Source organism: Carcharhinus amblyrhynchos, chromosome 22, assembly GCF_965287045.1.
Source record: "Carcharhinus amblyrhynchos chromosome 22, sCarAmb.v2.hapA, whole genome shotgun sequence".
Lineage (NCBI taxonomy): Eukaryota > Metazoa > Chordata > Chondrichthyes > Carcharhiniformes > Carcharhinidae > Carcharhinus > Carcharhinus amblyrhynchos.
Window position 1 is genome coordinate 2,581,744 of NC_137345.1, and position 15,831 is coordinate 2,597,574.

The 15,831-nt window shown below is 40.1% G+C and overlaps 1 protein-coding gene across 2 annotated transcripts in view; it reads right to left on the bottom strand.

Annotated features, from left to right (window-relative positions):
* Positions 1 to 15,831, bottom strand: part of lrig2 (leucine-rich repeats and immunoglobulin-like domains 2) — a 79,556-nt gene that overhangs the window by 32,351 nt on the left and 31,374 nt on the right. The window contains exons 2-7 of one of the 2 annotated variants that reach the window (XM_080209675.1): positions 9,137 to 9,208; positions 8,962 to 9,036; positions 8,432 to 8,566; positions 3,290 to 3,433; positions 1,546 to 1,689; positions 775 to 918 (exon numbers count right to left, since the gene is read on the bottom strand). In XM_080209675.1, the coding sequence (XP_080065801.1) occupies positions 775 to 918; positions 1,546 to 1,689; positions 3,290 to 3,433; positions 8,432 to 8,566; positions 8,962 to 9,036; positions 9,137 to 9,208 (714 nt within the window). The remainder of the gene's footprint in view (positions 1 to 774; positions 919 to 1,545; positions 1,690 to 3,289; positions 3,434 to 8,431; positions 8,567 to 8,961; positions 9,037 to 9,136; positions 9,209 to 15,831) is intronic. The other variant, XM_080209676.1, reaches the window with a different exon arrangement.

Sequence of the window (15,831 nt, forward strand, 5' to 3'; positions counted from 1 at the left end):
TGGCCTAATTCTGCTCTTATATCTTACGGTCTTATGTATGATACTACATATCAGAGATGCATGAACATTTCCAGTACTAGAAAATAATATTATGTCCCAAGGAGTGTGACAGGAGTGATTATTGAACAAAGTGTGACTTTTGATTTATTATTGCCATGTGTACTCAATGAAAAGTGTTGTTTCTTGCAGGCTATATAGACAAAGCACATCATTCAAAGAAAGTGAAACAAGAGACTGCAGAATGTACTATTACAGTCATAGCTAGGATGCAGAGAAAGATCAATGTAATGCAAGGTAAGTCCATTCAAAAGTCTGATGGCAGCAGGGAAGAAGCTGTTCTTGAGCTGGTTGGTACGTGACCTCAGACTTTTGTATCTTTTTCCTGACAGGAGGTGGAAGAGAGAACGTCCGGGGTGTATGGGGTCCTTAATTATGTTGGCTGCTTTGCCGAGGCAGCTGGAAGTGTAGACAGAGCAATGGATGGGAGGCTGATTTGTGAGATGGATTGGGCTATATTCATGACCTTTTGTAGTTCCTTTATATGACTTTGAATCATATACAGCATTATTAGAACAGGATCAAAAGCTGAGCCAAAGAACAAGGTTTGAAGATATGTTAAGGAGAAGAGGTGGAAGATGGAGGGGATTAGGGACAGAATTCGAAAGTTTAAGGCCCAAAGGTTTGAAGGCATGACTGTTAGTGGTGGAACAATGAAAGTTGAGATGGATGAGGTGCTGGAATTGGGGGAATCATAGAAAAGAAAAAACAACTCACAATTCAGTCAGTTTCTGGCAGAACTCCCAGGCATCAGCACTGATCCTGGTGATGGCATTCTGGCTGAGGTGAAGCTGCTGCAACAGCTTGAGGCCGTACAGCCAGCCCTTGGTCACTTCAGTCAAGTTATTATGCTCCAAGTCCCTGGAACAGAGGATAGAAACACCTGCATTTTTTCTGAGTCAGCGGAACATTTCCAAGTTGCCTCTACATATGCCAGCATTTTTAGAACAATAAAGATGAAAGCAGAGCAACTCCAAAACTGATCAAGTTTGAACAAAAAAAAATCTCTGCTTGATATTAACTCAAGATCCAGACTGCTCAAATTAATTTGTAGTTTCTTCAAAGTGTTTCTTAAAATGACACAAGACTTACGTTTACTCAGGTAGAACTCTACAAAGTGTAACTGGAACCAGGAATGTTCTCTGCTCTTAAAATGAAGCTGAATATACTCCCATTCCTTAGTTAGGCAAGGCAGTTTTGTGCACATTTTAATTCCAAAAGCAATCAACAGGAACATAAGGGAATCTATTGGAAACCAGCTGTTTGATTTTGTCCTTCCCTAGCCCAGATGTCATAGATCAACTGCAGCATCGAAACGCTATTCACAGGAGAGTCTGTACAATGATGGACTCTAGATTAGAGGTGATAAAGCAGTCATTTTCCTACCTGAGGAAAGCAAACAGTTAAAACATTTCTGTTTGCTAATCTGGACAATCACTAGACAAAATCCAATTACTCCAGAACAGTTATCAAATCAAAAGAACTCACAGCTCCTCGATTTCATTCAGCCCCCAGAAGGCTCCATCCTTGAGTTCGCAAATCCCATTATGCTGCAGTTTCAGTGACTTCAGTGAGTCAAGGCCGTGAAACGCCAGACTCTCGATAACTCTGATTCTGTTCCGTTTTAGTTCCCTGTTTAAATATAAAAACACAAATTCAATCCGTGTAGTGATGTACCAGGTAGCTTTTTTTAAAGGACCAAAACCAAAGAGCCACTTAAAAAGCTGGTCAGATTGATGAGTGACGAGATGAATGCGTTCTGTGGTAGAATCCACACCTGTGCTTTTGGGAGCAATTTCTACATGTTTGAAGTTGCAATGTTGTTTCTACATACTTTTAATACCTTGGAGCAGAAACAAATAAAATACAGGCAAATATTAGTAACAGTGTATGATGACCCCCTCTCCCCCAAGGCTGTGTGCTGACAAATACCTATTCACTAAATTAAATCCTACTCATGTTCAGTTGTTTGTTTTTCCACTTACTTAGGAGTTGTTTTCTTAAACACAGTTGAACTGGGACAAGGAGGCCACTTGTGGCAAGAACTTTCAATTTAAGGAAGTTGTACCTAAAGACCAGTCTGACTTGTACTGACCAAGCCAAAAAAGCCACAGGTCAAGTTGCGAGGAAAGGCGGCTTAATTTACTAAAGAGCTTTACTATTAGATTTCACAAGTCATGGCGACATCAAGAGCAAGTACTGAGGTAGATCTGTGCACACCGATAAGCATTCCTGATACAGTCATAAATTACTGCGGGAGACAAGTGTTGTGCCTGCAATGAATATTTCACATCTGGAGGCGTCAGGACGATTACCAGTCTGATTACCTTCAACCTGAAGTGAGTAAATCCATCAACACCGTTACTAATCCTTCTAACAACTTCCCTTTGAAGTGCTCCAAATGTAACATTCTTCTATTAAAAACGCAAGGACAGAAATTTTATTCTACTCAGTAGCCCGAGACTTAAATATTCCAGGATCTCACCAAATACAAAGCAGCAATTCTTTTTTTTGGCTGTATCCTGTAGCGCATGTGACACAAAACAGTGTTATAAACCCATCAGAATACACATTTTTTAAAGTAACTGTCAGCTGCAGGTAGTGGGCTTCAGTGAAGTTGATCTTTGAGCCTCTGCAATGTTCTTTGTGTCCAAGGAGCTACTCCTGTTGTGAAAATGTCTAATTTCATGCTTCGTATTGTCAAAGAAATATAATTTATTTTAAGTGTTTGGGGAAATTAAAGTTGCAAACAAGGAATCTGCAGACAGATCGCGGTGGTCATTCAGCCTTCGAGCCTGTTCCAAAATTAAATCCAGGTAGCTCTTCCACCGCAACGCTAATTTCCCTCACTATTCTATTTTCCTTGATGTCTTTAATATTTAAGAATCTATTGATCTCCGACTTGAACATACTCAATAACTGAGCCTGCTGCAGTAGACAAGTCCAAAGATTCAACTGCCATTTGAGTGAATGAATTCTGCCTCATCTCTGCCCCAAATGGCTTATCTTGACCTAAGATTGTGCCCTCTTGTTCTAGTGGTCCCCTCACCAGCCAGCCAGGGGAAATATCCTTTGTGCATTCAAGCAACTCAGAGTACACCTTAGGAACTGGCTTTAATAGTCCAACCTCTATCTCCTTTAAAGCTGTAACACAAGGAGCAATGTGTTTACCACTCAAATAACAAAATGTGCATCTGCATTCTGAACAATAAAAAGGAACAAAACCACTTACAGATACTGAAGCTGAGGCAACCGGAAGCTCTTTGGCTGGATGACAGCAATTTTATTCCTGTTCAGTTTGAGGACTAGCAAGGTGCTGGACAAGTTATCAAAACAACCGGGCTCTAGGATGGCTATTCGATTATTGTTCAAATGTCTGAAAAATAAATTGTATATTTTTACATTACTAAAAATAAGTCACACTCTAACGTAACTTAAATAATAAAACTGATTTGTTAAATCTTGGTGCTTCACATCTTTCCAGTTTAACAGAGGCTGTACTATCCCGGAATCCGCTTACTGAGCCTAATCTACATCTGTAGCCATAACATTTTTCCTTTTTTTGAATTAAAAAGCAGATGAAGTAGTACAATTTCATTGGGTATTGGATGGCAGGAAATAGTGCTGTTAAATAACAGATATTGTCATTGGGCTCAGTTACTGATTAAGGTATGTTTTTTAAAAAAAGGTCTGGAGACTGGATGATAGTAGGGCAGCATAATATACTTTCAGTAATGGACTACGGCTTTGAATCTAGCACACACCGATGGTGTAATGTTGGCTCTCATGTTAGAGAATGGTACAGTGTCAATTTTGTTTGCTGTGAGTGACAGCTATTAATTCAGCATAAATCAACAGTCCCACTCAAGAGGCAGCCACAAGGATTGCTGATGCAGCTAATGAATATATTAACTGTGGCCCACACGGCAACCATGATGTGGAGATGCCTGCGTTGGATTGGGGTAAACACAGTAAGAAGTCCAACAGGTTTATTTGGTAGCACAAGCCACTAGCTTTCAGAGCGCTGCCCCTTCATCAGGTGAGCAGAAGTTCTGTTCACAAACAGGACATACAAAGAGACAAACTTAATTTACAAAATAATGGAATGAGAGAGTTGGAATGAGAGTCTTTATAGGCAATCAAGTCTTAAAAGGTACAAACAATTGAGTGGAGAGAGGGTTAAGCACAGGTTAAAGAGATGTGTATTGTCTCCAGCCAGGATAGTTAGTGAGATTTTGCAAACCCAGGAAAGTCGTGGGGGTTACAGACAATGTGACATGAACCCAAGATCCCCGTTGAGGCCGTCCACATGTGCGGAACTTGGCTATCAGTCTCTGCAGGCCAGTCTTAAACCCAACCGTATCACAGTTCACTCAACGTGGGTTGGACAGACTGGAGCAATGCTCTTTATCTTAAGAATGCAAAAAACCACACTGCCCAAACAGCAGGGGCATCATTGCCCTTGGAAACAGCACACACCTTGGTCCATTTGGATGACATGCCTAGTAAAACTATTACAGCTTCTGCAGCATTTTTCCCATGTCTGTCACAGCTCACTGCAACACAGTCTGCATACACAGAAGATGCTGCTAAATGCAAAAAAAAGGAACAACACATTCCCCTGGGGCAGTTTTCCATTGTTCCTTGAAATTTTGTCTTGCGTTCCTTGTGTGGACTCTTCTCATGAAGCTTCTTATGGAGTTTAGTCTGCTGGTAGGATCATTAGCTTCCACAGGCAAGCAAAGACAAGTACCTGGTCTCAACCCAATCCAACAGCCATCTGCTTTCAACCTTCAAGGAAAGAGTGGTCCACCTTCAACAGGTCCAGGAGCGGCCTTGGTCTCTGCTTAGCCAACTCCACAGATGGGTATCCCTTTAAGTGCTTGTGGGAGAGAGCAAACTATGCACCATATCATACAAGAGTGTCTAATCCACAGACTTAGTGGAAGCCTATCCACACACAACACAGCAAGACAGGATGAAACTGCTTAGCTACGGGGCTTTGCATTCTCTAAATAAATAAATTTCCCCTCAGTCAAAAACGCCAATACAAATTGATGTTATCACTATAAACAAACATCATACAAGCTCAAGCACAAGCTTACAAACTGCTGTATTGTACAGTATTTCATTGGGATTAGTCAGGGCACTACAAATGTTCCCTAATGGCTTCCACAATACAAGCACATCTCCTCCTTTTTGAAAAGGGATCAATAAAAATGAATTTAAAAAGCAGCAACTCAAGCATAAATCCGACGTGTCATCTGCACTAAGACTGCAATTCTCAATATTAAAAGTTCAAAATAGGTTTTAACATGTCTTACATTACCCTCAACAAAGTCAGCCAGGTGCCTGGCTAGGAGAAAATTCCTTCACTGATTGCTCGACTGCTTTAAACACAAGCTATTAAAATTCAAGCAGGTAGAGTTTGTCCACTGAATGGGCACACAAATTAACACAAGACCATAACGCCTGTCAAATTAGTGTAGCTAAGGGTAGGGAGTCCCAATTGTACTCAAAGGGACTGCTGGAGATTATCAGCTAAAATTGCACAGCTTAGTATTAGGGCATATTTGTAAACTCCCAACATTCATGACCTTGGCTGCAAATTTGTTTACCTGCATGAAGGTTTGTAAACCCAATCGCCCAATCCAGTCCCAAATCTTCACTCATCCATGGTATTCATCCCTAAATATCTTTAGAGATTAGAAAGATTTCCAACAAGGTTCATTTCAAAATACCTGTTCATCATTTTCAAGGGGTCACAAATGTGGGAAAGAGCCTAAATGAGTTTGACTTCCTATTTAGTCAGTGGTCAAGAGAGAGAGATGCAATCAGCTGGTGACCTACTTCATTGATTAAGGTTCTGTAGGTTTTAATTCATTGAAACTGAAATATGGATGTATTTGGGTCAAAGGGTTAAAAGTGCATCAAGCTTCTTTGTGAAGTAGCTCAAAAACCAAGCAGCTAAATAATAATTGTTCTGCAGTGTCAGCTTCCATGCTGAGTAAAGTTGAAATTCCAATTGCATGTTTTGGTGATGGAGTTCTTGGTTACGATGACTGCAGTCAAGAACATGATTTTTCTCCTCCAGTTTTGAGAGAATTTGAGGGATGTCACTGCTTAGGCAGATGAGTAAGGAGTTATAGAAATCACACATCTGAAAGTGCAAAGCTCACATGAGCAACAGACAAATAATTTTGTAATAACTGGAATCTGTTTAATTCTTTCCCATTATAAAGAATGTTCGCTGTGCTTTCGCCCTTTGCTAGAAATCAGGAATGTAACCCTGCGAATGGCAGGGCTTTACTGTACACCTTCCAACTACTCATCCAGTAAAAAAACCACCATACTTAAAAGGATATTGGATTGTGGGATTATCTGTCACCATGTATGAATACGCCAAGCTACTAGTGATGGATCTAACCTCGAGATATTGTCTATTCAATTGAGCACATCTTTTGAATTCACGGGATCTAAATTTTAAATCAGAAAGTTACACGAAACAATGAATAGTGCTTCAATTAGTGCATTGAACAGTTTTCAGCTGGGGGCATTGCATAAAAAATGAATGCATTGTGAAATGAATCCAGCCAGAAGCTTTCTGAGTAGTGACAGCATGTAACATCTAATATATTAAAGCCAACCCATACATCAGAAAATTGCACTAGAAAGTAGCAACAAAAGCTCCCTATGCACCTTAAAACTCTTTCTGTAATCACTATCTGTTGACTGGAACCGACACACAATAGTGCGATAGGCAGACTCCATGGAGCCTATCACAATGGGCTGGTGTAGCAAGAAAATACACAGGACACAACTTGGAAAGCTTTGTACTTCAGTTTCTCATTAAAAGGCACTTGCGCACAATTCGACAACTTTAGTTATTCCCCTCAATTCTGAAACAGGACTACATTTTCCCCTTAAAGTTCATGACGTGCTTCAACAATTCAACAAATACAAAAGAATTAAAATATCCATTCTTTACGTTCTGCTCAAATTATTCTTAATAGTTTTGTTCACACATGCTGGTTTTCTGATACGAATAACCCACTGACCAGGTATGTATAACTGACAGATATGGCTAATTCTGAAGCACCATTAGGTTAATGATTGTAATGTCAATATAAGTAAATATTAAATTAGATTACATTGAAAAGAACCAAAAACAAAATAAAATTTATTTTAACATTTAATTTTTGGCATATAAGTATTATATATCATAGTAATAATTATTTGCATTTCAACTGGAAGGGGGCTGGTGTACAGTATGAACACCAGTTGTGTTTAAATTGTAGGTAATAACTTATTGCAACATCACGGTTTAAATTCTGAAAAGCCTTTAGGTAGGAAGTATAGACCTCCTCCAAGTTGCTAATCTAAGGATTATATCCAAAAATCAACAGGATGAATGGACTACAATAACGGTTTTCTTATTAACATACGGATTTCTAAAAAGATCACATTATAGAAATTTCTTTTTAAAACCTTAATGCTAATTCTGCATATTTTCTCCTGAGTCTCATGCCTTTTCTGCTATTTCTTTGCATGCAAATACTGATGTAGTTGCACCCTATTACAATATTAGAGTGAATAAAGGAGCTGAATCATCAGCTAGCTGATGCCTTTCCTCTTACAAAATACATCAGCCAGCATTTAAAAAAAAAACATGCTCCATATGCTTGTCTGCCAGTGAATGTGTAAACAATAGAAGTTTCAAAAATCCAACCTATCTTACTCTATAGGTCAGGATACTGTACAGATTAAAATATGTGATATCCCTGAAAATTATCAAACCATCAAAATACAGCAAGAAATGACAAGCAGAGACGAAGGCTGTCCCACATGCACATTACATTTTGCTTCACTGCTAGTTGCTCTCTCCCTCAATGTACAACGTATTAGCCCATGTTTCTATGCTCCACTTCAAGTTGCCCAAATACAGTTCTGCACAAGTTCATTATGTGGGTATGCCGGCATTGGACTGGCGTAAACACAGTAAAAAGTCTGACAACACCAGGTTTTAGTCCAACCTATTTATTTGATAATATACTCACAAGCTTTCGAGGGGACTGCCTCTTCGTCAGGTGAATGGAGAGTTCTGGCCTCAGACAGAGCATATAAAGCACAGACAGTTTAGAGATTATTCAGTAATTCAGATTAATCAGTAATCTCTAAACTGTCTGTGCTTTATATGCTCTGTCTGAGGCCAGAACTCTCCATTCACCTGACGAAGAGGCAGTCCCCTCGAAAGCTTGTGAGTATATTATCAAATTAATAGGTTGGACTAAAACCTGGTGTTGTCAGACTTTTTACCAAGTTCATTATACTCAGTGCTATGGTGCACCTTCAAACAACAAATATAGTTACTCACAAGTTTTTAAGCTGCATTATGGGAAATGAAGAAGTTTTGATTTCTGAAATCAAATTTGAGCTCAGATCCAAGGTCTCCAAAGCAGTGAATGGCTGAAGATCCTCTGGAATTATCTCCACTATTCGATTGTGTGTTCTGTAACAGTATAAGTTAACATCACAAAAGTCATTGCCCATCCAGTATGGCTGGAAATAAAAACATGCTCAGGATTGTAGCTGTAGTAGTAGTAGTAGAAGTTTTACTTTTCACACACCTGTTCCATACCTGACTTAGGTACACCACAAATCATTCAAGCAGAAATTGTGCAATTTTTAACCACCAGTATCCATCACCTTTGCTATTTATTAGGGAGATAGTGAACTAAGGTTTTCAGAACACTTTTGCAATTTCAGAGTGAGTGAGTGACCATAGATCTCCCCACTGTGTGGCAACTGAGGAAAACTCAGTGGACAAACATGTCAAAAATTCCAAAATATGTTCTCTTAATAACGACAAACAGAAAGCAGGTCACAGAATTAAACTTAACTTACAGTGACAGGATGGTAATGTTAGCTGTTGCTGCTCCCAATGTCGGGATTGTAGAGAGTAGATTATAGTTGATATTCCTTAAGGAGAACAAGTGGGCAAATGTTAACAGTTTAGAAAAATTGCTTATATAAGTAATTCTTTCAATTATTCACCAACAAATTATAACAGGGCACTTACACTTCCAGAAGTCTGTGAAGACCCTCGAATACAGTGTCTTTTATGGAAACCAGTCGGTTATGACTCAAGTCTCTGTAATAACAATTAATTTAAAAATCAATTCTGCATTCTCAATATTCTTCTCCCAATTTTTAAACAAGAATTTAGAACACTAGTCATTACTCTGTTGCTTATAGCCAATCCCCTACACCTTCATACCCTTTCTATCTTGATCTATTATTTTCTCAACTCAGATTTAAAATTCGTGCTCACATTCCATTCTATAGCTAACCTCTTCCTCCACTTCCAAACCTCTTCTCCCTAAAACATTCTGGCTTCCTCTCTTAAGCTTGTTCTTAAACTCATCCCTTTGATCAGACTTGTAACATCTTGGTTATTGGCTATTTTTCTCTGAACTCACTTCTGTGAAACAGCTTGGGATGTCTTTCCGCAAAGATTTATATAAGCACAAGTTATTACAATTGGTGAAAAAAACCAGAAGAATTTATAAAATTGCAACATGTGCTGGCAACAATAAAATATTCACTGACAATTTCCAAGCCGCATAGATAGAAAAACTATTCATCCCAATAATGCATCATGTTCCCCATTTTTGTTCTAGGATTGTGTCCTTTGCCCAACTTTGTTCCACAACAGAAAGCTTTGTTCTCAGAGAGAGATGGTGCCTCTTCCTGGGTGTTTGCAAACCCAAGTAGCAGAACAGCACCCCACCACCACCAAAGTGTCTTTTGGAGCAGCACAGTGGTAGCATTGCTGCCTCACAGTACCAGGGGCCCAGGTTTGATTCTCGGCTTGGGTCACCGTGCATAGCCTGCACTCTCTCCATGGGTCTGCGTGGGTTTCCTCCAGGTGCTCCGATTTCCTCCCACAGTCCAAAGGTGCGCAGATTGGATGCATTGGTCATGCTAATTTCTCCCAAACAGGTGCCAGAGTGTGTGGCAACAAGGAGGTTTTCGCAGTTACCACATTGCAGTGTTAATAAGCCTACTTGTGATAATAGACAAACTTAAACTATAGAAAAGTCCACTAAAATATCTTTGCAGAAAACTATCTACTCAAAACAATGAATGAACCAATCCAAAAATTATAAAATGACACACTAAAGTCTAAATGAAATGGGAAATTAAAACTTGTAATGAAAATGTATCAACCTGCAGCATACTCATTGGGTATTTCCAACACAAGGAACTCCTCATATTTCTGCCCAATTTATATATCACAATGAGTGCTCATAAATTCATGCACAGGTGCATTCACTGCAAATTGTCAGTACTTCAGTGTCTCATTCTCTGTAAAGTGAAGTGACCATTGTTGACAAATTGTTAAAACCAATGATCAATCAGCATTTGCTGACTGTCCTGCTCATTCAGTGAAAGGCAAGGTGCTTTAAAGACTCCATAAGTCTGCATTCTTTGCCCATGGCTCTTACTGGAGGGAGGATAGCTGGCTCCAAGTGCTGACAGCCTAACTGTAATATCCGAGTCAGAGTCTATCATAATCTTAACAGGATTGCAAAGCAAGATAGATAACTGAGCCAATGTTGTACGAGTTCATCACAGTCTGCTGCTCACAGTCATAATCTGCACATACCCGCTGACAGACTGAACATGTGTGAACAATGTCTCTATTAATGTACAGTCTGGAGTTTGTTCACAGTCTCTGATCACATGTTTCACTTAAGAGAAAGCTCATCTGTACAACACTGATGTTACTCAACATGTTGATGGAAACACAAGAGTGATTAAAACTTTGATTTTTTTTTAAATTATTGATCCTTGCAGTGCTAGCTGCTGTGAAAGTTTCAAAGATCTTTCAAAGATCTTTCAAAGATCCAAGCTGCTTGGAATTTAATTTGCTTTTCTCCCCTCATTTTTCATTGTAGCTTTGGCTTAACTATACTTCACCTGAGTGGAGTGGGGGGTGGTGGTGGTGAGTGCATGCATACGAAAGAGAAAACTTGTGATTATGTAGTGCCACTTGAAGGACTCGTACAAAGTGGGCTACATGTAAATAAATACCCAAATAACCACACTATAGCAGCTAGCTGTTTGTGAAAAGCATGCATGTAGAGGTCAACAAAAAAGCAAACCTCAGAGAGCTATTGCAAAATAAACAGTCCGGGGCGGGGGGGGTGTTATTTTCATCTTCTTAAGAATTAAAAGAGACTAAAAGTCTAATGCAAATTTGCTGCAAGAGAGAGTCAGGCTTTGCACATTTAAAGAAAAATTTTTTAAAATGTTCCATAGGGAACGCAACAGTAGTCTAAACGTTATCAAATGCCAAAGCCTCTAATTGCTGCTTGATATGGAACAGTTAGATTTGCTTTGCTAACACAAGCTTCTAACAGGAAATGAGCTGTAATAAAGCAGAAGAATTTCCAACTGGAGCAGCTGGTCACTCCATATTTGAGACACTCACTGGATCAGGTCTCCAATCATTTCACATCAGAATGGATTCAATTCGAATCAGTTGACAAGCTCAGGCTCCATGGTACAACATCACTTGTTATTAACTCCCAAGTCGTGACACTAAAGCCAAAAATGTTTCCCTTCCTTTCCTCTGCTACCCAATATTAAACAGCAGATTGCATCAATCACTCTTAACTTGCCAGTATTTCTGCTAGTGCTCTTGCAAATCTCAGGAAATGTGATAACTACTGAATGGTTCTGCTTCAGACTTATACCTAGAAATAATTAAATTTCATCATAGCAAGTTAAATTTGGTTAACTTATGAGCTGCTACAAGAAGAATGGGCAGGAAAGATACCAGACGTCACAAAAAATTCAAGTCATTCAGGAAAAAAGAATCTTTACCTGATACACATACGAATCCAAGTCTACATTACCAATTTAATGTTCTTTCAGGACAAATTAAGGTTGGGCAACAAACACAAAATAAGATAATGAAGAACATAGAACACTACAGCACAAACAGGCCCTTCGGCCCACGAGTCGCGCCGATCACATCAACACCTATCTATAACCCCCAATCCCATAAAACCCCATATACTCATCCAGAAGTCTTTTAAAAGACCCCAGCGAGTTCGCCTCCACCACCACTGATGGCAGCCAATTCCACTCACTCACCACCCTCAGTGAAAAACTTACCCCTAACATCACTTCTGTACTTTCCTCCCCGCACCTTAAATCTGTGTCCTCTCGTAGCGATCATTTCAACCCGGGGAAATAGCCTCTGAGAATCCACCCTATCCATTCCTCCAAACATTTTATAAACCTCTATCAGGTCGCCTCTCAACCTTCGTCTCTCCAGGGAAAAGAGACCCAGCTCCCTCAACCTAACTTCATAAGGCATGCCTCCCAGTCCAGGCAACATCCTTGTAAATCTCCTCTGTACCCTTTCAATAGCTTCTACGTCTTTCCTATAGTGAGGCGACCAGAACTGCACACAGTACTCCAAATGAGGCCTGACAAGGGTCTTATAAAGTTGCAGCATTACCTCCCGACTCCTAAACTCAATCCCTCGATTAATGAAGGCCAGTACACCATACGCCTTCTTGACCACCTCTTCCACCTGCGAGGCCGATTTAAGAGTCCTGTGGACCCGGACCCCAAGATCCTTCTGCTCTTCAACACTACTAAGACTCCTGCCCTTGATAGTGTACTCGTTCATCCCGTTGGTTCTGCCAAAATGGACGACTACGCATTTATCCGCGTTGAAGTCCATCTGCCACTTCTCCGCCCAGTCCTGCATCCTATTTATGTCCTGCTGCAACTTTTGACATCCTTCCAGACCATCCACAACACCACCGACCTTCGTGTCATCAGCGAACTTACTTACCCATCCCTCCACTTCCTCATCCAGGTCATTTATGAAAATGACAAACAGCAAGCGTCCTAGAACAGATCCCTGGGGCACTCCACTGGTGACTGACCTCCATTCAGAAAAAGACCCATCCACAACTACTCTCTGCCTTCTGCAGGCAAGCCAGTTCTGGATCCACAAGGCCAAAGGCCCTTGGATCCCATGCCCTCTCACCTTCTCAAGAAGTCTTGCATGGGGGACCTTATCAAACGCCTTGCTGAAGTCCATGTACACCACGTCCACGGCACTTTAAGAGACCTTAAAGTACAAGGATGCAAACAATGCACAGAGAAACCAAAACTGTAAAGACTAGAAATATACAGCAGGTAGGTCCACCTGAAAAAAAAACTACTTAATATTTTGGGTGTGGATCGCTACTGTTTTCAGGCCCATGTTTCCAGCATTTTTGGTTTTTAATTACAGACCACATCACTAACACTGTGCCAACACTGGAATGCAGAGAAGTAAACCTATACTACAAAGCTAAAACTTTATGCCAAGCTCTCTGGAGTTACTATAACGCTTAGTCAGCTGCGCTACAAACGGTGTCAATTTCTTTACTGAAAAGTACCTTTCAGGACATCCCAAATCATTTCAATACTTTTTCAAAGCAGTCACTGTTATATAGGCAGATAGAGCAGCAAATCCAATAATCTGTTTTCATTTGTTGTTTGGAGGATAAATATTGGTTAGGACACCAGAAAAAATCCTCTGCTCTCCATCTAGGATTGAGAGACCTTTACAACCAGCTAAAGGCCTCAATTTAATGTTGCATCCGCAATAAATGGCATCTCTGACACTGTAGCACTCCCAGTACTGCCTTAAGCATCAGCTTGAATTATGTACTCATATCTTTAGTGCTGCGTGAACACACAATCTTCTGGTTCAGAAGCAAGTGTAACAATTAAACCAAGGTTGTATAGTTGTGATATTACCCATCCTGACAACCTTGATAAGCAGCTGGAAAATTGATAGAAAGCCCTTATGAAACCTCTAGGCTAAGCTTCAACTTTTCAAAATGAAGTTTTATGGGACACTTTATGTCCCACATCAAAGCACAGTTCATTCATCCAAAGAATCAGACATAAAAATCAATAAGAAAATTTCTGCTATCTGCTGAGGCAATTTCACAGCTGCAGGTCCAGAGTTTTCAGCTTGATGCATACCCTCTGATTTCATGGCAGACTGCGGATTTCATTGGCTACTACAACCAGTGTATCGCTTACAGAATACCCTGGCGTGGAACGTCTGATCCCAAGCCAAAATCATCATCATTCTCTCAGTTTTTACGAGCAGGTGTCACATTCTAAGTGTCTGCTGCATATATTGGTGGACAGGCAATATCTATGGGTCAGTGTGATCCAAATACTGAAATGGCCATTTGGAGATATACACAAGGCATGTTCGGTGAACTCCTTCAATCTTACAACCCTCATATTTGCTCTCCTCCCATTCTGGCCTCTCGCACATCGCCAATTTCCAATGAAGGTGTGCATACCTTCAGCTTTTTATATCCAAAGCTCTGGAATTTTAGGGGGAGGCAATGGCTTAGTGGTATTATCGCTAGATTAGTTGCGTTTCTGGATTAGTAATGTTCAGGGAACCCAGCTTCAAATCCCGCACGGCAGATGGTGAAGTTTGAATTCAATAAAAAAAATCTAGAATTAAGAATCACTAAATGACCATGAGATCATTGTCAATTGTCAGAAAAACCAATCTGGTTCACACATTCCTTTAGGGAAGGAAATCTGCCATTTTTACCTAGTCTGGCCTACATGTGACTCCAGAACCCACAGTAACGTGACTGACTCTCAACTGCCCTTGGGCAACTAGAGAAGGTCAATAAATGCTGGCCAGTCAGCAACATCCAAGTCCCAAAGAAAAAAATTCCTTCCTAAAGCATGAGAGAGGGGATTAGGGGTTATGGGGAGAGGACGGGAATGTGGAACTGAGCCACGACAGATCAGCCATGATCTTATTGAATGGCGGGGCAGGCTAGAAGGGCCAGATGGCCTACTCTTGCTCCTATTTCTTATGTTCTTATATCTCTTGTTCCTCAAAATACCTCTCTTTTAACCAAGTTTTTGCTCATCTGTTCAAATAATTTGTGGTGTCTGTCTCAAATGATCTAATAAGGCTTCTGTGAAGCACCTTGAGACAATCCTGACTTAAAGGCTCTATGTAAATAGAAGTTTTGTTGATTTAGGCTTTATTGAATAGGGATGTGTGATCGGTTTCATGCATGCATTTTGTGGCACAGAACTGCAGCATGTTTCAAATTTAACAAACCTAAACTGAAACAAGAGATTTTTTTTAAAAAGTGCACGACCTGGAGTAGCAATAGGGGCAGGTTCCTTGTTGATTAACTTCTTTTAAAGAAGTAGCATGAATTAGATAGAATTGGAAACAGCTACAAACTAAGGATCAAATATTCCACATGACATGGTTTAAGTGCTACAAATAAGAGGCTGATGTTGGGAAATTGTTCTGCCTAACCAGTACAGCAATTTAATAAGCAGACAACCACAAACTGTTTGATAACCTCCAGGAACAGAGAATTATTTACACCGGAGATCAGTGATCTAGCAACAATATGTTGCAGAGCAGTTTTAATGGCCCACAAAATCCTTTCCTGCTTTTTGACCTGCTTGTGGTTTCTTATATTCTAGAACACGCATAGGAAACGTAACAGAACTGTCGTGACACACAAATAAATCAGACTTAATCAGATTTATACGCAAAGGAAATGCAAATTGACTCCCGATTGGCAGTGTTCTAAACATACAAGGCCATCTTCAAACCTACCTTTGCACAGAAACTATGTTAGATTTGTGTTTACAATAAATGAAGAGCGCTTTGAATGCTAAGTTGCT